At 36.6% G+C, this 21,970-nt stretch overlaps 2 protein-coding genes across 5 annotated transcripts in view; one reads left to right on the top strand and one right to left on the bottom strand.

The window, feature by feature from the left end:
- The window catches only part of l(2)34Fd (lethal (2) 34Fd), a 39,429-nt gene extending 36,500 nt beyond the window's left edge, over positions 1–2,929 (top strand). Inside the window, exon 15 of the mRNA XM_068381980.1 lies at positions 2,570–2,929. Within this exon, the coding sequence (XP_068238081.1) occupies positions 2,570–2,786 (217 nt within the window). The 3' untranslated portion in view covers positions 2,787–2,929. The remainder of the gene's footprint in view (positions 1–2,569) is intronic.
- Positions 2,930–6,956: 4,027 nt separating this feature from the next.
- LOC137648504 (carbohydrate sulfotransferase 11-like) overlaps positions 6,957–21,970 on the bottom strand; it is a 42,003-nt gene continuing 26,989 nt past the window's right edge. For 2 of the 4 annotated variants that reach the window (XM_068381428.1, XM_068381426.1), the window contains exons 2-7: positions 10,793–11,150; positions 10,276–10,431; positions 9,373–9,557; positions 9,063–9,171; positions 8,743–8,940; positions 6,957–7,652 (exon numbers count right to left, since the gene is read on the bottom strand). In XM_068381428.1, the coding sequence (XP_068237529.1) occupies positions 7,416–7,652; positions 8,743–8,940; positions 9,063–9,171; positions 9,373–9,557; positions 10,276–10,431; positions 10,793–11,131 (1,224 nt within the window). In that variant the 5' untranslated portion in view covers positions 11,132–11,150 and the 3' untranslated portion in view covers positions 6,957–7,415. Of the gene's footprint in view, positions 7,653–8,742; positions 8,941–9,062; positions 9,172–9,372; positions 9,558–10,275; positions 10,432–10,792; positions 11,151–18,551; positions 18,764–21,970 lie in introns of all 4 variants that reach the window. The other 2 variants (XM_068381425.1, XM_068381427.1) reach the window with 2 other exon arrangements.

The following is a 21,970-nucleotide window of genomic DNA, read 5'->3' as shown; positions in this document are numbered from 1 at the left end:
GCTTCTCTTCTGTGTCTGCAACCAGTACAGTATCATCCGCAAACAACAACTGATTTACTTCCCATTCATGGTTATTCTCGTCTACCAGTTTCAATCCTCGTCCAAGCACTCGAGCATTCACCTCTCTCACCACTCCATCAACATACAAGTTAAACAACCACGGCGACATCAAACAACCCTGTCTCAGCCCCACTCTCACCAGAAACCAATCACTCACTTTATTTCCTATCCTAACACATGCTTTACTACCTTTGTAGAAACTTTTCATTGCTTGCAACAACCTTCCACCAACTCCATATAACCTCATCACATTCCACATTGCTTCCCTACCAACTCTATCATACGCTTTCTCCAGATCCATAAACGCAACATACAGTACACCTCCTTACCTTTTGCTAAATATTTCTCGCATATCTGCCTAACTGTAAAAATCTGATTCATACAACCCCTACCTCTTCTAAAACCACCCTGTACTTCTAAGATTGCATTCTCTATTTTATCCTTAATCCTATTAATCAGTACTCTACCATACACTTTTCCTACTACACTCAACAAACTAATACCCCTTGAAATACAACACTCATGCACATCTCCCTTACCCTTATATAGTGGTACAATACACGCACAAACCCAATCTACTGGTACCATTGACAACACAATACACATATTAAACAATCTCATCAACCATTCAAGTACCGTCACACCCCCTTCCTTCAACATCTCAGCTCTCACACCATCCATACTAGATGCTTTTCCTACTCTCATTTCATCTAGTGCTCTCCTCACTTCCTCTCTTGTAATATCTCTCTCATTCTCATCTCCCAACATCGGCACCTCAACACCTGCAACATCAATTATATCTGCCTCCCTATTATCCTCAACATTCATTAAACTTTCAAAATATTCTGCCCACCTTTTCCTTGCCTCCTCTCCTTTTAACAACCTTCCATTTCCATCTTTCAGTCTCTTCAATTCTTGAACCAGCCTTCCTTACTCTCTTCACTTCTTTCCAAAACTTCTTATTTTCTTCATATGAATGACCCAATCCCTGACCCCACCTCAGGTCAGCTGTCCTTTTTGCCTCACTTACCTTGCGCTTTACTTCCACATTTTTCTCTCTATATCTTTCATACTTCTCTACACTATTACTCTGCAGCCATTCTTCAAAAGCCCTCTTTTTCTCTTCCACTTTTACCTTCACTCCATTCCACCATTCACTGCCCTTCCTCATGCTTCCTTCAACAAACTTCTTGCCACACACATCATTTGCAATCCCAACAAAATTTTCTTTTACTAACTTCCACTCCTCCTCTAAATTACCCGTTTCTCTTACTTTCACTACGTCATATGCCATTTTCAACCTTTCTTGATATTTACTTTTTACCCCCGGTTTTATTAGCTCTTCAACCCTCACTAGCTCCCTTTTACATCCACCTACTCTTTTCCCCCACTATTTTGCTACTACTAATTTTCCTTCCACCAAAAAATTATCAGACATACCGTTAGCCATACCCCTAAACACGTGCACGTCTTTCAATCTTCCAAACATTCTTTTAGTTATCAACACATAATCCATTAACGCCCTTTCTACCACTCTTCCATTTGCCACTCTTACTCATGTATACTTGTTTTTATCTTTCGTTTTGAAAAAGCTAGAACTTTTCACCATCTCTTGCTCAACACATATCGACCAGTCTCTCACCACTCTCATTTTCACCTGGTACGCCATACTTCCCAATGACACCTTCTACCTCTCCAGCGCCCACTCTAGCATTTAAGTCACCCATGACAACTACATAATTCCTTCTACCCAGTCCTTCTACACACCTAGTTAATTCATTCCGCTCTTCTTCACTTTTTTTCACAACCTGGCCCATACACACTGACTAAAGCCCAACATTCCCTACCCAACCTAACCCTTACCCACATTAACCTAGATGATATCTCCTTCCATTCCACTACTTTATCTGTCATCCATTCACTCAGCAATAAAGCACACCTCTTGCTCTTCCCCTTTCAATCCCAGACACTCTACCAGACATTTCACCAAATATCACTTCACCTTTCCCTTTTATCTTTGTCTCACACAAAGCCAATATATCCATCCTTCTATTCCTATACATACTTCCAAGCTCACATCTTTTACTCTCTATCGTATTACATCCATGCACATTCAAACACCCCAAAACTAGAGTGCGGGGAGCAGTCACTCTCCCCCAGCTCCACTTCTTTGATGTCTCACAGGGTTATAATACAGGAGAAGGGGTTCCCAGCCCCCTCGTCCCACCCCTTTTAGTCGACTCTTACGACACGCAGGGATACGTTGGCGCTATTCTAATTGTTTCTATGCCCCCGCGGCCATAATGTACATAATTTCCCATCAAAACTATTAAGCATTCATGAACTTTGTGAAACTAAAGAAATCATCATTGTAGTATCTCATGAGTAAAAGGGTTCTTTAATCAGCTTAGGACAAGAAGACAAGGATATTTTATTGAATAGAAAAACATAACCTTACTACGATAATCAACATCCTTTTTCAGCATTTAATTTTGCACCATTATTTCAGGATGACATTAGCAGAAAGGCTGAATATAGAAGACGATAGTAGTAACAATGTCACGCATCATACTTTTGGAAGCAGAGAGATGAGCTATGTAATTAATAAAGCTCCCAAGTTTGAGCGTCAGAGAGAGCAAAAGGAACAGCACCACCAAGAAAGGAGACAGCTCCAGAGGTCAAGTGCTAAACTCAAAGGAAAATTCCGAATAAAGGAGCCATTATAAATATTTGTTCAGGATTTTAAAAAATGATTTTTTTCAAGCTATGTAGTTTTCTTACCCATAACTTAATAAATTTATATTCATCATAGTTTTGTCAGTTTGTTGTTATTTTTATTTTTATTTTTTAAACGTTTACATTTTTCATGACAATAGCTCATGTAAATATATATTATAGAATTAAAAGTTTTTAATGTAGTAATTTAATTTGTTTTATGTAATCCCAAGAGGTCAGTCAATTTACTGGTCATGTGGTATATTACCAACTTCATTTGCTTCAATTACAGTGGCCCATGACATTGATAAAGTATTTTAGACCAATTAGAATGTCTTTGAAACTGTGCAGCATCCATCTTCTATGTTTAAATCTTAGCTGGTCACTTTTTAGTATTACAAATAAGCACAGGAACGTTTTAATAAAGCTTAATTATGCTTTCAAGGTACCCGATGGTATTACAAGCTAATGATTATCATTATAAATATTCTTAACATAAGTGACTGCTGCACCACCATCAGTGATATTGTATAGAATCTTTTTGTTCATACTAACATAAAAACCTTTTGTACTTTAGAATAGGGAATGTCTCATCAGAGCTGAAAAGCCGTTGACATTGGTAAATAGGTAGTTAACGATTGGTAGCGAGCACAGGCAACTATCCCACTCGCTACCAAGGAGTCTTTAATTTTGTTGTTGGGTGCAATGAGTACTAATGTACTATTGCACCCAATCCAAGGCTTTTTAATAATTTTAGCTTGAAGGGTTGATTTTGGTTTTGCATTGATGATGAATCAAAGCAGGAATTTGCATCCTAGTGAAAGAATGGCCACAGCACTGGTTTATGGCTAAACTGGTAATAGATCCTTGCTACTCTTTTTTACGGGCATAATGTTTACAATTTTCTCTATATGTGGAGTTTAAAATGGGGCACCCCATTAAAGTAGGTCTTTTATTTGAGGACCAGCAAGGCTATGTCTTCATCATCAATCTTGACAGACCAAAGATAATATCTAAAAGATCATTTAGCCCTTGTCGCTCAGCAAATTTGTCGATCGCTGAAACCACTGGGTTACGTCCCTGGAGCCTTGGTCTCAGGTATATGATTCAAGAGAAGGGAGAACTCACCTACATCAGGGAGTTTTTTCAGGGTTGATCAAGCATGAAGTGATAGCTGCACTCTGTGCCGGGAGCTCTTGCTACAGGCTGCCAACCAATAGCTTTGACATTAGGAAGATTTGGGCATCCTTCGATCTCACTAGGCCTACTCCTTACATCTTGCAATTAGGCCCTTCAGTGATATCAGTGGTGATCCAAGCTCCAACATTGGTGATCCTTTACTGTGTAAAGCCGCAGCTAAGAAGGTTTCTGCCCCTGGGAAATTGAAAGCGCTAGTCTAGAAGGACATAAGAGTGCCAATCACTTCCCCCTACTGATGTGGTTACTGGGGCAGCATCTAGTGTTTCTCCCTTTATGGATCTTCATTGTTGATGATCACAAAGACCTGCTTGCAGAGCCCGAGGAGAAAGTTGGTAAGATGAAAATATAAGTTTGTATTTCCCCCTCTTACCATTCTGATTTTGACCTTTCTAACAAGAAGAATAAGCAAAATAAAAGAGAAGGAAAGGCAGTTGTAGTGACAGGAATAGAGCTCTTGATGTCATCACCTATCTTTTGGAGAAGTGGACTTCTTGTTGCAAGAAGGGCCAGAAGCTTCGCCAAGGGGAGGATTATAGGTTGCCGAGAGGAACCACAACACTGGAGGTATCAATGTCACAAGGTACTTGGTGGTGGGTCTGACTAACCTGGTAGCCAGACTGTCTAAAGATTCTAGGCTCTGTGTCGAGGGGTGCAATTTTCCATTGGGCAGCCTGGTCCACGGCATCATGCCATACCCACAAGGGCCGGGTAACTGGTGTCTGGCCTAACCACCCCAGTTGCAGGTTAGCCAGATATGCATGGTCCATGCACTTTCCATTAACCAGGCTGGGTGGGCCAGGACTGGGGCCCCACACTTCTACCCTCCAGGTAACTGGCTTGACTACCCTGCCAGCTAGCCTGGCTAAAGATGCACAACCTTATGCTAACCTGTGCACTCTTTCCATTGGTTAAGTTGGTTCACAGCCCAACAGGGCCTGTGCCTCAGCCTCCCAAGGACCAGGCACCTGGTGAATGGTTTGAATACCCTGGTAGCCAGGCTGGTTCCAAGCCCAGGGACTTCTCAGGACAACGACCCCATACCGTGGCCCAATGTGGTTGAGGACCTTGTCAATGGCTTGACTACCCCAGTAGCCTGGAGATACACAGCCCCACACTTGCTACTGGCCAAGTGTTTGCAAAGCTTGGGTGTCCTCCTTCATCTTTCTTCCTGGACAAGGGAGTGCTACTCCCTTCTCTGTTATGGACACACTGGTTTTCTGATTTGGCAAGGTGGCACCTCTCAAAGACATCGTTACACACACAGCCACAAGATGTTGCCAAGGTGACTCAGCCCTGTGCTCACGGGAACTGGGCCGCGTCCTACTCTCCACCACTATCGACAAAGGGAAAGGTACTTTGAACCTCTTCCCTTCTCCACCACTATGGGCAGAGGGAAAGATACTTTGTACCTCTTCTGTTTCTTTATTTAATTGGTGCCAGAGATCTATTTCTACCCATGACAACCAGGTGGTCCATCATTGGCCCAATTACATTGCTGATTCTGTCCCATCTATCCTTATGACAGAATGCTCTTATGTGTGTGCAGGCAATAGATTTGAGCAACCTGCCAAGACTTCATCCCTAGTAATGGAAGAGGACATTCAGGTTTCTTGTGCCACGAATGTACCAATGTGAACAGGAAAATCATTGTTGGAGTGTACCTTTGTGAGATTTTTAAACTAGTTTGCGAGTGCAACAAACTGTGTTGTGGCCATGACACCAGTTACTCTCCAATGAGAGAGTAACCTAGCCAAAATAGGTTTGAGTTTGACATGATCACGAACAAGGTATGTGACACTCCTGTAAGAGCGAGCAATCACAAACTGGTGAGATGGTGTTCCTCTAGGGAAAGTGAGGTAGTGTTCTCAAAGCACATGACGCGAACAGGTAAGGCGACGCTCCCACAGAATCACATTATTGCGGACTTGCAAGGCGACGCTCCCATAGAAGTGTTCGATCACGAGCAGGCGAGGTGGTGCTAGGTGGCATTTGCGTGAAAACTTCTGATTGCGAGAAATTGAGGTAGCGGTTAAGTATATGGGCCCGATCGCAAACAGGTAAGGTGGCCCTCAACTAAAAGCATGCGATAACAAACAGGGGAGGTTGTGCTCAACTGGAAGCGTGCAATCATGAATAGGTGAGGTGGCGCTCAACAAGAAGTGTGCGATCATGAACGTGAGGTAGCGAGGCTTTGCGAAAAGGTGAAGTAGCACTCAAGTAGGAGCGAGGCTTTGGAAACAGGTTAAATGGTGCTCAAAGAGTAAAAGCTGCTTCTAGCCCTCCCCTCTTTTTGAGCACAGTTGCACGTCAAGAAGAAGAGTCGAGCGAGACTCCCCTCACATGTGAGGGTTTCTCATTCAAGCAATAGGTAAGATTGACCCAAGCCTCCCATCCTGCTGGCAGAGGGAGAGATGGAAGATCCCTGGAGACTGACTAGTGATTCTTCAAATAGTATAGAAGCGATCTCTGGTGAAAGCGCTCGCTTGAGGAACAAGCTTCTTCAGCAAGGAAAAGTGGCCAAGAATATTCTGCCAGTGCCAAGCTGGTAGTAAAAATGTGCTACCTTCTTGGGCTTCCTGATGAAATTGTCTAACTGGCAGACTCGTTACTGTCATGTTTACCAGCATGCCCAAGTTCTTTGACCTTGGCTTGGGTAAGAGATATGTCTTTTCTTCTATTATCACAATTCACAGATCATGACATGAGCAAAAAGTCAAACTCGATGTTTTAGCAACTACCCGACAAAGGAGGCCAGGATTAGGCACCTAAGAGATCATTTGGATAGTAAAAAAATTCATGCGGTATTCCTGAAAATTCTGAAGCTACAATGCTTTTCTTGCACAGAGTTGAACACAAGCTATAATCTTTTATTTCGCTGTAAACTTTCTTTCCATAGCTCTGCTTCAACTAGACTGGGATGCTGGCCGCCAAGAAGCTCAGCGCATAATGACTGATTAACCAAGGAGAAAGGAATTAGAGAGTTCTTTACTTTCTTAGTTTTGTGTATGTACTTTCAAAGAACACTTGTTTAATACATTTCAACAAATTCGAGTGTAACTTCCAGAAATCTTGAGCAATATCAATGATAATTCACAAAGTACTGTTGCCTTTTTAAAAGTCCTGTATTAACAACAGTGCTCAATGAAAGGTATGCATTATCTTAAGTAACCTTAGCAAACAAGGACTTTCCTGTGAGAATATAGAGCATTGGTCCATTTCTAGAATTGACAGTCATAAATCCCGAAGGGAAATTAAATACATAGTTGTTTCGTTAAAAAATATTCAATGCTTATTATCAGACTTTTGAACTGTTATATAACACGTAGAGTATTTTAAAACAAATACATAAAAAAAGCATTATGCCCATGAAGCATTCGATGCATCATACTACTATCCGTATTTTAAAACAAATACTGACCTTCCACACAAGATATATGATATCAAATAATAACATCAGGAGAGTAACCAAACAGATAAAAGTCGAAGAAGTAAGCTTTGTAAACTCGATCCTTATCCTCTTCGCTGAGGAGGGAAAAATATTCTTTTGTAAGTTTGACAGAAGAAGGTCCTTTGCTTGAGTGGGCACGAGGAAGACCATTAGCCTTCATGTCACTTGAGTTGTTGGAGAGACCGGTTAACTCCCTGATGTACTTTTGGTCTTCGTAAAAAGTTTCCACCTGGGAAGGAAATGTTAAACACGTGAATAATTTGTGGATTTGTAAATTTGAGACAATTATTATTATTATTATTATTATTAATAATATTATTACTAATATTATTATTATTATCATTATAGCTCAGTGATGAAAGGAAATAGGGAAATATTCTACAAGAGAAGTTTAAAAATAATAACATTTAAATGAATCGATCATTTATAAACCACAAAAGCTTCAAAATAACAACAGGAAGAGATATAAGATAGAATAGTTTGCTCGAGTGTACCCTCAAGCAAGAGAACTCTACCCCAAGACAGTGGAAGACCATGGCACAGAGGCTATGGCACTACCCAAGACTAGAGAACAATGGTTTGATTTTGGAGTGTCCTTCTCTAGAAGACCTGCTTACCATAGCTAAAGAGTCTCTTCTACCCTTACCAGAGGAAAGTGGCCACTGAGGAATTACAATGCAGTAGTTAACCCCTTGAGTGAAGAATTGTTTTGGTAATCTCAGTGTTGTTAGGTGTATGAGGACAGAGGAGAATGTGGAAAGAATAGGCACAGACAAAATGAGCCGTAACCAGAGAGAGGGATCCAATGTAGTACTGTCTGGCCAGTCAAAGGAACAAACAACTCTCCAGCGGTAGTATCTCAGTTTTTATCGTTGTCTTTTATATGTATCAACATTGGTTCAACAATTCCTTCATTGTTTAAAAACTTGGCCTCCATAAAACATCCCAAATGTCCACTTTACCTCTTCCGCACATGCTGGTACCTTTCTTTAATGGCCCTTATTCCTACCCCAATTTCACAAGGGCAATCTTCAAATACGTACCTCCAAAGATTATGAAATTATTGTAACTTAGTATAATATTTCTCATAAATTAATTTTTGGTTCCTATCAATTGTATTCATAACTCAAGTTATGTTTCTCTGATTCTGCATCATGAAAATCATGTATTTTGTAGGATAACATATACTGTAGTATAACAGGTGTAATTAAAATAACATTATCCCAAATATTTACTCATATTTTTCTGCCCGGTCTTAAATTTTTAAGTTTGGTCTTAATGAGTTAGTGTGAATGGTAACTGAACATATTATTTATTACCTTGGCAATGACGTCATAATGAAAATCACAAGGTGCGCATCGATCATAGATGGGTCTCCAGTGTGGATCGATTAACTGCAGACAAGCCGAGTTGACAAAAGGTTCACAGGACAAGATTTCGTCACTAACAAAAAGCACAAACTCGCGGAACGTGGGCAGAGATGGGTCTTCCGATGGCTTTACATTTCTTTGTTTATTCTAGAAGGGTGAACACAAATTAAACCATTATAAATATACGCTCCTATCATTCAGCCATTTAATCTTTTCAAATCCCACTTAATAGCAATTACTGTACAAAAGTGGAGTTCTGAATTACTTACTTGATCTTGCTGCCTGTTGTTAATTTGTCCTCTGTACCGATCAATCATTTTTTGCTGAAGGTCCGCTCTGTATTTTTCAGGTATTTTGTCTCTGTATGCAGATACTAACCTTAGGAATAAATGACAAATAAACCTATTAGCTTCATCAAAGTGAAGAATGGTTACAAATGTTACAAGTTAGGAAGGTAATATGTACCCTAAAGTATATTCACAACACTAGTGTCAAATTATCTTCAACTACTAGCATGGAACAATATTCATATTAGAAACGACATCGAGAAAAGTGTCAAAATTGGTTGTGTGTCCATACCTAGTGAAAGGATGTCGGACTACCGTGAAGAGAAGAGAAAGCTTGTCCATTTCCTTAGCCGCTACTTTCGGGGGAAGAGGAGGAAATATTTTTGAAGCTTCTTCGTGAATTTGCTCTGGGGTCAGCCCTGTGGTGTTTACTCCTGCTGTTCCTAGTAATTCACCCAGCCAAGTTGTTGTTCCTGCCTGTCATTTACAGGGATCTTGGTTTATTTTGAATTATCTTTTTAATCCAAAATCATATATTTTCTGACCATGCAAATAACATACTGTGTACATATGTTACATTTGGGTAGGGTAGTCAGCTCAAAAATATGTAAGAGAAATAGGGTCAAAATGCTGAGCGCAGAAAAAAACAAAATTAACCAAAAACTAACACTTCTATTATTATTATTATTATTATTATTATTAGCTACGCTACAACCCTAGTTGGAAAATAAAGACGCTATAAGCCCAAGGACTCCAACTGGGAAAAATAGCCCAGTGAGGAAAGGGAAAAGGGAAATAAATAATCAATATAAGAAATAATGAACAATTAAAATATTTTAAGAACAATAAAACATATTTCATATATAAACTAAAAGAACTTATGCCAGCCTGTTCAACATAAAAACATTTTCTGCAAGTATGAACTTTTGAAGTTCTACTGATTTAACTACCCGATTAGGGAGATCATTCCACAACCTGGTCACAGCTGGAATAAAACTTCAAGAGTACTGTGAAGTATTGAGCTTCATGATGGAGATGGCCTGACTATTAAAATCAATTTGCATGCCTAGTATTACGAACAGGATAGAACTGTCCGGGGAAATCTGAATGTAAAGGATGGTCAGAATTATACAAAATCTTATGGAAAATGCATAATGAACTGATTAAAAGACATTAGAACTTTGTTTTTGTTTACCTTAGCATTCCTGCAGTAGGCTATATGATGTTTGGTGTCAAACAATAGCCTCCTATGGTTATTGAACCTCTTGAGAATCGAACCATATTTGCTGCATCCCTCCCTTACTGTACGTGTCCTTTCCTTCATCGTCCTCTTCCATTTCTTGAAGGATTTCTTGAGACCAAAGAATGTGAAATTATGACTTCGAAGAAATAAGATTAGTATCGCGACTGTATTATTGATTATTGTGTACTAATAATATAGATACCCCAAAGCTGATATTCTTAATAGAAACAAGGTATTTTAAATGCTATATTTATTTCCCCTAAGCTCAATGAGCCACTTTTCCTTGTTCCCAACCCCAATAAGAGTTTTTCACACAAGCTATATGGTTACAAAATTTACAATTATCGAAAGCGAAACTTCCTCCACCCCACCCTAGAGATCTCTCTCTCTCTCTCTCTCTCTCTCTCTCTCTCTCTCTCTCTCTCTCTCTCTCTCTCTCTCTCTCTCTCTCGTAAAACAGCTGACTTACCTTTTGATCGGTAAAAATCGGATGGGAACTATTCATGACATATCCCGACAGATCATTACTACTAATACTGCTAGACAGCTTAGGTGTCGTTTGATCAAGATGACGTGAATCAACATCATGTTTTAGAGGTGCCTCTTGCAGGTTATCTTGAACAGAGACGTCATTCAAAAGGTTTCTGAAAGTGGTAAAAGCTGAAATGGGTTTAGGAGCCCTTAAAGGTTCGGAGACGAGGAGGCGAGAAATCCACAAGCGAAGGCCCCACTGAACAAAGAAGAAAACGCTTAGAAGGATGACCCCATTTCGCCTACATAGCCAGTTGCAGGTTGGGGATGTCGTCATCGTAATGCAGGCCAGTTGCCTGTAGGAGTAAGAAGGGAAAAGGCTTATTCGAAACCTAATGACATGGCCGTTTTATATATACAGTATATATATATATATATATATATATATATATATATATATATATATATATATATATATATATATGTATGTATATATATATATATATATATATATATATATATATATATATATATATATATATATGTATATATATATATATGTATATATATATATATATATATATATATATATATACATATATATATATGTATATATATATATATATATATATATATACATACATATATATATATATATATATATATATATATATATATATATATATATATATATATGTATGTATATATATATATATATATATATATATATATATATATATATATACATATATATATATATGTATATATATATATATATATATATATATATATACATACATATATATATATATATATATATATATATATATATATATGTATGTATATATATATATATATATATATATATATATATATATATATATATATACATATATATATATGTATATATATATATATATATATATATATATATATATATATATATATACATATATATATATATATACATATATATATATATATATATATATATATATATATATATATATATATATATATATATATATATATATATAAATTACGACACATTTGAGGCTTGGCTTTAGATATAACTGAAGCAGGGTATTATTTAAAGATAAAAAAGTATATTGCATTAGAAATGAAGTTACTTTTGATAACTCAGATGGTAAAGTTGTGGAATGATCTTCCTAATCGGGTAGTTAAATCGATGGAACATCAAAAATTCAAACTTGCAAAGAATGTTTTTATGATGAACAGGCTGATATAAGTAGTTATTTAGTTTATATAATGCAATACCTATTTTAAATGTTGTTACTGTTCTTCATGTATTTTATTTCAATTGTTCATAAATTATCTTGTAGTATTTCTGATACATACTCTTTACCTTGCTCCTTGCTATAGGCGTAGGAAGAGATGATGATATATAATTATATATATTTTTCTTTCCCTTATTGGGCTATTTTTCCCCGTTGGAGCCCTTGGGCTTAAAGCATCCTGCTTTTCCAACTAAGGTTGTAGCTTAGCTAATAATAATAATAATAATAATAATAATAATAATAATAATAATAATAATAATAATATTAACAGAAGCAGGATATTACTTTAAGAAACAAAATTGCTTAAGAAATGGTTACTTTTAATAACTCTAATATTAAATTACGACATTTACGACACGCGTAAAGGCAAAGAAGCTCAAAAGAACATGTGTATTGACAAGAAGAAAAAATAGGATCCCATAATGCAGAGTGAAAGTTGCAAAACAAGTATAACGTTTATTTTTCCCTTAAGCCAATAGTCACGAGTACTTGGGCATGCGTTGCGAAAATAACACAATGCGCGCGCACGCTTGTACACACGCACACACACACACACACAGAGAACAAAACAACAATCCTATCGTAATAGCTTCAATACATCAAATGTATGGATGAGAACTAGGTCTTCGGGTTAAGCAAGAGTTTGGGCTAATATAATTGCATAGCCACGACTAAACGAACCTTGAGGTATATTCATTCGCAATTCATTTAACTTAGTGAAAGGGTTTGTGCATCGCCATGATCAGCAAAGATGTACGTGTGAGGACCATCCATACTAGACTGGTTTGCTGTGAGCGATCAGACACGTCTCCCACCATCACCAATCCGCAGTTCACCAGCGTGGTGATGTAAACTGTCCGTACCCCAGACATGAATAAGGACTTATCTGAGGCCTTTGTCCTGCAGTGGGCTAGAAATGGCAGCACACACTAATTAAATAAATATATATATGTGTGTGTATATATATACATACATATCCATATATATATATATATATATATATATATATATATATATATATATATATATATATGTGTGTGTGTGTGTGTGTATGTATATATGTGTGTATATATATATATATATATATATATATATATATATATATATATATATATATATATATATATATATATATGATAATTTTACAAACTTAATCGTGTTTTTCATATATTCATATAAGCCATAAATACCTCTTAATATCGAATTCACTCTGCCTCGGGATCAGAGACCCAAGGGAGAATTACAATAATAGCTTCTGGTCGGCCAAGGATTCGAACCCGGGCCAATCAAAACTGAGGTTCCAGTGACTTACCATTGGCCCAGTGTGTTTGTGTGTGTGTATGTGTATAAACTGTAATTCATTGTTATAAGATCCTACTTTTTTTTACTCTTGCAACCGAATACCTCAATTACATTTCAAATTTCCGCTTTTAATAGATCTCGTTAGAATTTAATTTGGAAATCTATTCACGATTATTTATTATGTAACAAATTATACTGTATAATTCACTATACAGAGAGAGAGAGAGAGAGAGAGAGAGAGAGAGAGAGAGAGAGAGAGAGAGAGAGAGAGAGAGATCTGATCTCGCAAAGCCAAGGAAATAAGACATTGTATAGTTAACTAGTGTACGCGACCCGTCAAAACGACAGCTAAATTTCAGATAGATATGCACATACACGCACCTACCCTCGCCAGGGTATGACTACATCCCCTTCCCCTTTCAAAGACCCATTCGTAACGCCTACAATGCGTTACGGAGTGCATTGTGGGCACCTACTCCATAAAGGGCGTATCCCCTTTTAGATTTATAATGAGAGATTAGAAACAAGCAGAAAATACACGTGTCACAAGCCCTGGGCAGAAAAATATATACAATAGATGTATTATGTGATCTTTTGATTTTGTGCGGTCATAACATCGGCCTTTTAAAAGTATCATGACTTGTAGAAAACGTTCAGTGAGATCATTGGACTATTAAAAGTAATATGTAGTTTATTTATTTCCTTTCCTCACTGGGCTATTTTACCCTTTTGGAGCCCTTGGGTTTATAGTATCCTGCTTCCCCAACATAATAATAATAATAATAATAATGTATTATATAATCTTTTGATTTTTGTGCAGTCAGATATTCAGCCTTTTAAAAGTACCATGATTCGCAAAAATATTCCGTGAGATCATTGGACTATTAAAAGTGACATGTATTTTATCTATTTCCTTTCCTCACAGGGCTATTTTTCCCTTTTGGAGACCTTGGGCTTATAGTATCTTGCTTTCCCCACTAAGGTTGTAGCTTAGCTAATAATAATAATAATAACCATTTATGAATAATGGAGAAATAAACCATTGAATGAAAGGCGTGATGTTCGAACAGAATCCCTTGCCTTCTCGATTTCCATTCAAAGAGAGTTCAATTATTCCAATTGCATCTTCACGTTCAATCTCCGGCGTGACTGTCTGGAGGATGAAGAAACTTCCAGACCCCCTCAGGCAAGCTTACCAAGTCGGTAACAGTTTCCATAAAACGAGCATTCGTTAGTACTTTCGCAAACCATTATACTCAGAGCACCATTTTTTTTTCATAAACGCTTTCCTCCCGGGGCTATTTTTCCTTGTTGGAGCCCTTGGGCTTATAACATCCTGCTTTTCCAACTGGGGTTGTAGCTTAGCTTGTAGTAATTGTAATTATTATATATATATATATATATATATATATATATATATATATATATATATATATATGTATATATATATACAGTATATATATATATATACATATGTGTATATATATACAGTATATATATATATATATATATATATATATATATATATATATATATATATATATATATATATATATATATATATATATGAAATATCAGAATGCATGAAATAGGACAGAATGCATGAACTATTCAGAATGCATGAAATATCACACGAGGTGGGGCTGAAGATAAATAGAAGAAAGACAAGAGATGATGACAACGGAGTATGCAATGGAAGAGGAAATATCATTGGAAGGATAAAGGATTGATGAGGTAGAGTCATTTAAGTATTTAGGAACAATGATCTCAAATATAGGGTCTTTATAATTAGTTTAGTGAAAGATTGAAAAAAGAAAATCAGACAATGGCTAAGTTGAGTAAAATTAGGAAATCAAATCGCGTAAAATTTCATATAAAAATCAGGCCTTATATCAGTTTAGTGAGATCGGTGATACTCTATGGACATGAGTCATGGTATGTCAATGAAACAATCTCCAACAGATTTAGTAGAATTGAGAATAAAGCCCTAAGAAGGATATTGGGAGTTGAATGGCAGGACAGGATTAGAACTGAAACTATAAGAGATTACTCGAGTACCATATGTGGATGAGATCATGATGAGGGATAGATGGAGATGGTTTGGCCATGCTCTTCGCACTCCCCAAGAGAGATTACTTAACCAAACGTTTAACTGGGATCCACAAGGCACTAGAAGAATTGGAAGACCCAGGCCTGCATGGCTTAGGACTATAAAGAGCGAAGTAGGAGATGATGAACGGAGAAGTATTGAATTAAAAGCTCAAGGCAGAGACTACTGGCAAAATCTAACCGAGGCCCTTTGCATCAATAGACGTAGGAGGAAGAGATGATGATGATGATGATGATGATGATATATATATACATATATATATATATATATATATATATATATATATATATATATATATATATATATATATATATATATATATAATTACTACTAGCTAAGCTACAATCCTAGTTGGAAAAGCAGGATGCTGTAAGCCCAATGGCTCCAACAAGGAAAATAGCCCAATGAGGAAAGGAAATAAACTACAAGAGAAGTATCGAATAATTAAAATAAAATATCTTAAGAACAGTATATATATTATAACAGTTCCTAATCACCACACAATCACTTCACATCCAATTCCCAACTCCTATTCTAGTCCTTAAACTTAGCTCTTACATACCCTGTTCTGACATCTCACATCATTCTATAAAGAAAGATGTTGAACAGTCATAGAGGTGTATTATATCATTGCTTTTATAATCGGTCTACGACTCCTGTATGGTCAGGGATCCCAGTACTTCTGCACCCACGACTCCTGCGTTCAGCCAGTACATATGCTTCACATTGCTTTAGGGTCTACACCAAGCTCTTGGAAATGATTTCACATTTAAATCTATCTTAAAGGCGACAAGTGCCCGTGTTAACGTACTATTCACGCTGAAACTCGACCCATAAGAAATATTTTTGCCTCAGAGCCTCTTTCAGACCAAGTAAGTCACTCTTTATCTTCATACTTAAGACATTTTAACTTCCATCAAGATAACATTCAATCAACTCTGAAAACTCTATGCTATACATTCCCGATACCATCAAAATTCTCTCTCTATGGAATCTACCATAAGCTTTTTTTTATAAGTTCATGTATGTTTACATGCATAATCTTTATTTTCATAATTTTTCATAAAAATACAAATTGATCAAGTACCCTCTTCCTTGTATAAACCTTATTGTGCCTCCCCATTAGTACTTCCATCATGTCTCAATTTCACAATAAAAACACTAATATAATTCTTTTAGGAATATTTGTATACGAACTACTGTAATGCCCCCTTTATTTCTTGCCGTCACCTTTACATTTTATTCCAAGATCCATCTATCTATTAACCTTTCGTAAGTGAATCAACCTCTTTGTAAATTATTTTTTATTCCTCTTAAAGTTCTTATTCCACTCCTCCCCACTGTGCTTTTTATTGACACCTTCTCCCACTTTATACATTATTCCTCCTCGTTTATATCAACACATGCTCTTGCCTCTTAACATGCAACGGCACCTGCAATAATCTTTTATAGGTTTAAGGTTTAAAGGCCACTCATGGATGGCAGAGGCAGGGGACAGTGGCATTACCCTATCAAGCAGGACAATGCCCTAGAGATGGACCATTTATCCATATGATCAGCGCCCTACCCCCTCCACCCAATGGCAATCGAGATTGCCATTGGCCCTAGAAGAGGAGGTCCATCTATCATTTAGGGACACTTCCTTACACCTAGAGGATCACAACACTTAAAATACACTTGAGATACCTTTTGCACTCCAGTCCTCAACGTGTATGGCTGGCTCAAGTTAGCAGTCTAGGTAGAGCAGCTTATTACCACCAGGGTGGCAGTCCTCCGTAAATGAACTGACCCTGACTTACGTGGGTGCTGTTGACCTTAAAAAGGAGGCTAATCTGTCATTTGGAGTTTATTTTCTCTCCCAAAGGGTTCACTATCAAAGAGTTGGTACTCCCTTAGCAGAGGGCACGGTACAACGTATTTCTAGTCACTGGCACTACCTAGAGCAGCAGTTGTGGAGGATATTTTTTTTTCTTTAATTTGTTTTTGTTTAAGCAATATTAGTCAATCAACTAATCTATATACATACATACATACATGCATGCATACACACACACACACACACACCCACATACACACACACACACACACACATATATATATATATATATATATATATATATATATATATATATATATATACATACAGTATATATACACACACACACACACACACACACATATATATATATATATATATATATATATATATATATATATATATATATATATATATATATATATATATATATGTGTGTGTGTATGTATATATGTGTGTGTGCGTTTTCATGCGTATATGTGGTTGTGTGTGTATAAACTAAAATACTAAGCCACAAATATCCCATTAATATCGAATTCAGCACATCTAACACAACAGTTTAGTGTAGATATATAAAAATTCCTACATGTTCAAACGTTCAAACAAAATGTCAAAATTTTCACTGTACTTTCAGTTGTATATGTGAAACAAAACATTTGAGTTCTATTGTAAAAATGTCTTTTGTTGTTATGAAAGGTGCTATTTAAATATCACTTTAGTAAATTATAAACATCTCAGCTGACAGGAATTGGTAGAACAATTTTGACACAACTATTTGCAAAATGGTATAAAACCATTTTGATAAAATTATATAGGTCTTAATTATTACCATTATTACTAGCTAAGCTTCAACCCTAGTTGGAAAAGCAGGATGCTACAAGCCTAAGGGTTTCAACAAGGGAAAACAGCCCAGTGAGGAAAGGACATACATGAATAAATAAAATACAAGAGAAGTAGTGAATAATATAAAATATTTCAAGGACAGTAACATAATTAAAACAGATCTTTTATATAAACTATAAAAAAAACTTAATGTCAGCCTGTTCAACATAAAAACACTCGTGTAAGTTTGAATTTATGAAGTTCCGCCGATTCAATTTAGTTCCAAAATGGTTTAATTACATTCAGACAATCACGTAGAACAGACAATCACGTAGAACAGACAATCACGTAGAACACGTGCTAAGAAAAAATTACAATCATACCCAAATTGAAGAATCTAATGACATACCTCACCTTATGAACGCATTCATCTAAGAAATCCAAAAGAAATTCTCCCACTAAGTACAGGTTCGTTTTACATTTCCCAACGGTTGTAGTCTGACAAAGAGTAAGTTCTGTGGTTCGAGGGAATATCCTACATTTTCTTGATTTTGCACTAATAGTGATGAAGGAGAGAGCGAACAGGAACTCCACACTCCACGTAGCTGGACTAAACTCGGTCTATAGTGAGTTCAGTTACGGCCAGATAAAAACATGCACGAGAAAGTAAAAGTTGGCAGTAGAGGCAACCCATATTGCATAGTTGCCAATTAATGAATATGATTTCCTTTACAAAATACTGCTGTGTAATGGATGATATTTTTTAGAATAATTAGACACTTTCTTTCTCTAAACTCAATAATGATGATAATGATTATTAAGTGAAAAGGTCTCTGTTATCCATTTAGCCAGAGTAAGCATTCGATGTACTGTTATATCTAGTAATTATTAATGAATTATTAAAGGCTTACATAAGGAAATAAAAGATAACTTTTATTCATTACGATATTTGAAAGAGAAAATTTAACGCAACTTCAAAAAATTCCCATATTCATGTAGTTTTAACCACCTCTTAACTGAGTAACAATAAACTAATCATCGAAGAATTATCTTTTTTTCCATAGTTTTTTAATGGTAGACAATAATCACAATTAATGACGGAAGATATTCACAAAAGCAAATTAAGGATAACAATGACGTAGCCATTACGACAGAGAAAGTCCCTTTCCAACTTTCTCTTTTCCGCGAGCCATAAGTTGCCAAATCTTATATAACTGATGGAAGTAATTTTGAATATGCAAAACCATTTAGTTGTTGCTTTGCAATATTCTATTATGCATTAGTTTACTGATTTCTAAAGCACATTATTTGCTACATCATCTTTCGGTATACAATTCAATTTTGTCTTTATACACAGATTTCATGCGCTTCCATATTCCTCTCTCTCTCTCTCTCTCTCTCTCTCTCTCTCTCTCTCTCTCTCTCTCTCTCTCTCTCTCTCTCTCTCTCTCTCGTATATAAATGTTAGAATGATGTTGAGAAGTCAGAGATATATGAGGTTAATCTTATTACCACGGGGACTATAACAATTACAGAATCATACTTCTAACCATTGTAAACTGAAACTGACAAATTGATAGTTATGCAAACAAGATATCTATTTACAGGATGTTATTGAGAAAAAATTGATATTGGGACATACTTCACAAGAGAAAGAAAAATTCAAAATGTATAGGTCATAGACCGAGAATGTTATAATTTTTCAACTTTGTACTGTTCAATAAAAAGCTAGATAACAAATATTTAATGTAACTTGATAATTGGCGTTTGCTGCCATATTTAGCCAAATGTACAATACAAATCTAAAGACAGCATCTATATGTTCACGTTTTATATCAAGATCCTTTGATGATGATTGATGTATGTCTGATGCGTTATCGTAATGCGAGTTTTGCCTGTTTAAAGGTTTAAAGGCCGCTCATGAATGGCAGAGGCAAGGGACAGTGACATTGCTCTAACAAGCAGGACAATGCCCTAGAGACTGACCATATTAAATATGACCAGCGACCAAGCCTCCTCTCCACCCAAGCTAGGACCAAAGAGGACCAGGCAATGGCTGCTGATGACTCAGGAGATAGTCCTATAGGCTCCCCCCCCCCTCTTTAGCTCACATGGATGATGATGATGTAGCGACCAAAGGAACTATCGAGTTTCAGCAGTACTCGAACCCCAGTCTGGCAATCACCATGCAAGGACGCACCACCAGGCCACCACTGTACTTTAGCTGGTGTCCACCTAGCTTGTGGCGAGAGCCCCAGTACAGGAGAGGCTGGCCTGTCAGCACATTATTATTATTATTATTATTAGCTAAGCTACAACCTTGGTTGGGAAAGCAGAATACTATAAGCCCAAGGGCTCCAACAGGGAAAATAGCCCAGTAAGGAAAAGAATCGTGAAAATAAATAAACTAAAATAGAAGGAATGAACAATTAATATATAATATTTTAAGAACAGTAACAACATTAAAATAAATTTTTCACATATAAAATGTAAAAAAAGTTTAAAAAACAAGAGGAATAGAAATAAGACAGAACAGAGTGCCCGAGTGTACTTTCAAGCAAGAGAACTCTAATCCAAGACAGTGGAAGACCATGGTACAGAGGCTATGGCACTACCCTTGACTAGAGAACAATGGTTTGATTTTGAAGTGTACTTCTCCTAGAAGAGCTACTTACCATAGCTAAAAAGTCTCTTCTACCCTTACCAAAAGAAAAGAAGCCACAGAACAATTACAGTACAGTAATTAGGCCCTTGAGCGAAGAAGTGTTTGGTAATCTCAGAGTTGTCAGGTGTATGAGGAAAGACGAGAATTTGTAAGGAATAGGCCAGACTATTCGGTGTATGTGCAGACAAAGAAAAAATGAGTCGTAACCAGAGAGAGGGATCCAATGCATTACTGTCTGGCCAGTTAAAGGATCCAATAACTCTCTATCAGTAGTATCTCAACGGGAGGCTGGTGCCCTGGCCAACCTACTACCCAGAAAACAAAGGTTTGATTTTGGAGTGTCCTTCTCCTTGAGGAGCTGCTTACCACAGCAGGGCAACACTGCGATGCTTATCTTTATTTTGATAAAACTCCTGTGGATATTGAAATGTTGAGAAAACGGCAAATGATGAGGATTCTGGGGAAATATTAGCAATAAACATTCAAAGCTACTCAAACAATTCTTCTTCACTCAAAGGGTTTACTGCACTTAATTGTTCAGTGGCTACTTTCCTCTTGGTAAGGGCATAAGAGACTCTTTAGCTATGGTAAGCAGCTCTTCTAGGAGAAGGATACTCCAAAATCAAACCACTGTTCTCTAATCTTGGGTAGCGCCATAGCCTTTGTACCATGGCCTTCCACTGTCTTGGGTTAGAGCTCTCTTGCTTGAGGGTACACTCGGGCACACTATTATATCTAATTTCTCTTCCTCTTGTTTTGTTAAAGTTTATATAGTTTATAAAGGAGATATTTATTTTAATGTTGTTACTCTTCTTAAAATATTTTTATTTTTCCTTTTTTTCCTTTCCTCACTGGGCTATTTTCCCTGTTGGAGCCCCTGGGCTTATAGCATCCTGCTTTTCCAGCTAGGGTTGTAGCTTAGCAAGCAATAATAATAATAATAATAATAATAATAATAATAATAATAATAATAATAATAATCCTTTTTATTCACGGTATCATATATAGTTCGCCCATCCGAGAAAAGAAGTGAGCAATGCATATCACGTGCGTAACTTGGAACGCGAAGTATGATTCACGAGAAAACAAGTGATTCGAAAGATGAATTCTTATTGTGCTTTTAGCGAACTTAGCCTTACATTAACGACCGATGAAATCTACGA

Source organism: Palaemon carinicauda, chromosome 10, assembly GCF_036898095.1.
Source record: "Palaemon carinicauda isolate YSFRI2023 chromosome 10, ASM3689809v2, whole genome shotgun sequence".
NCBI classification, from domain to species: domain Eukaryota; kingdom Metazoa; phylum Arthropoda; class Malacostraca; order Decapoda; family Palaemonidae; genus Palaemon; species Palaemon carinicauda.
Note: the sequence above shows the minus strand (reverse complement) of the source record. Positions and strands in the feature narration are given on the sequence as shown.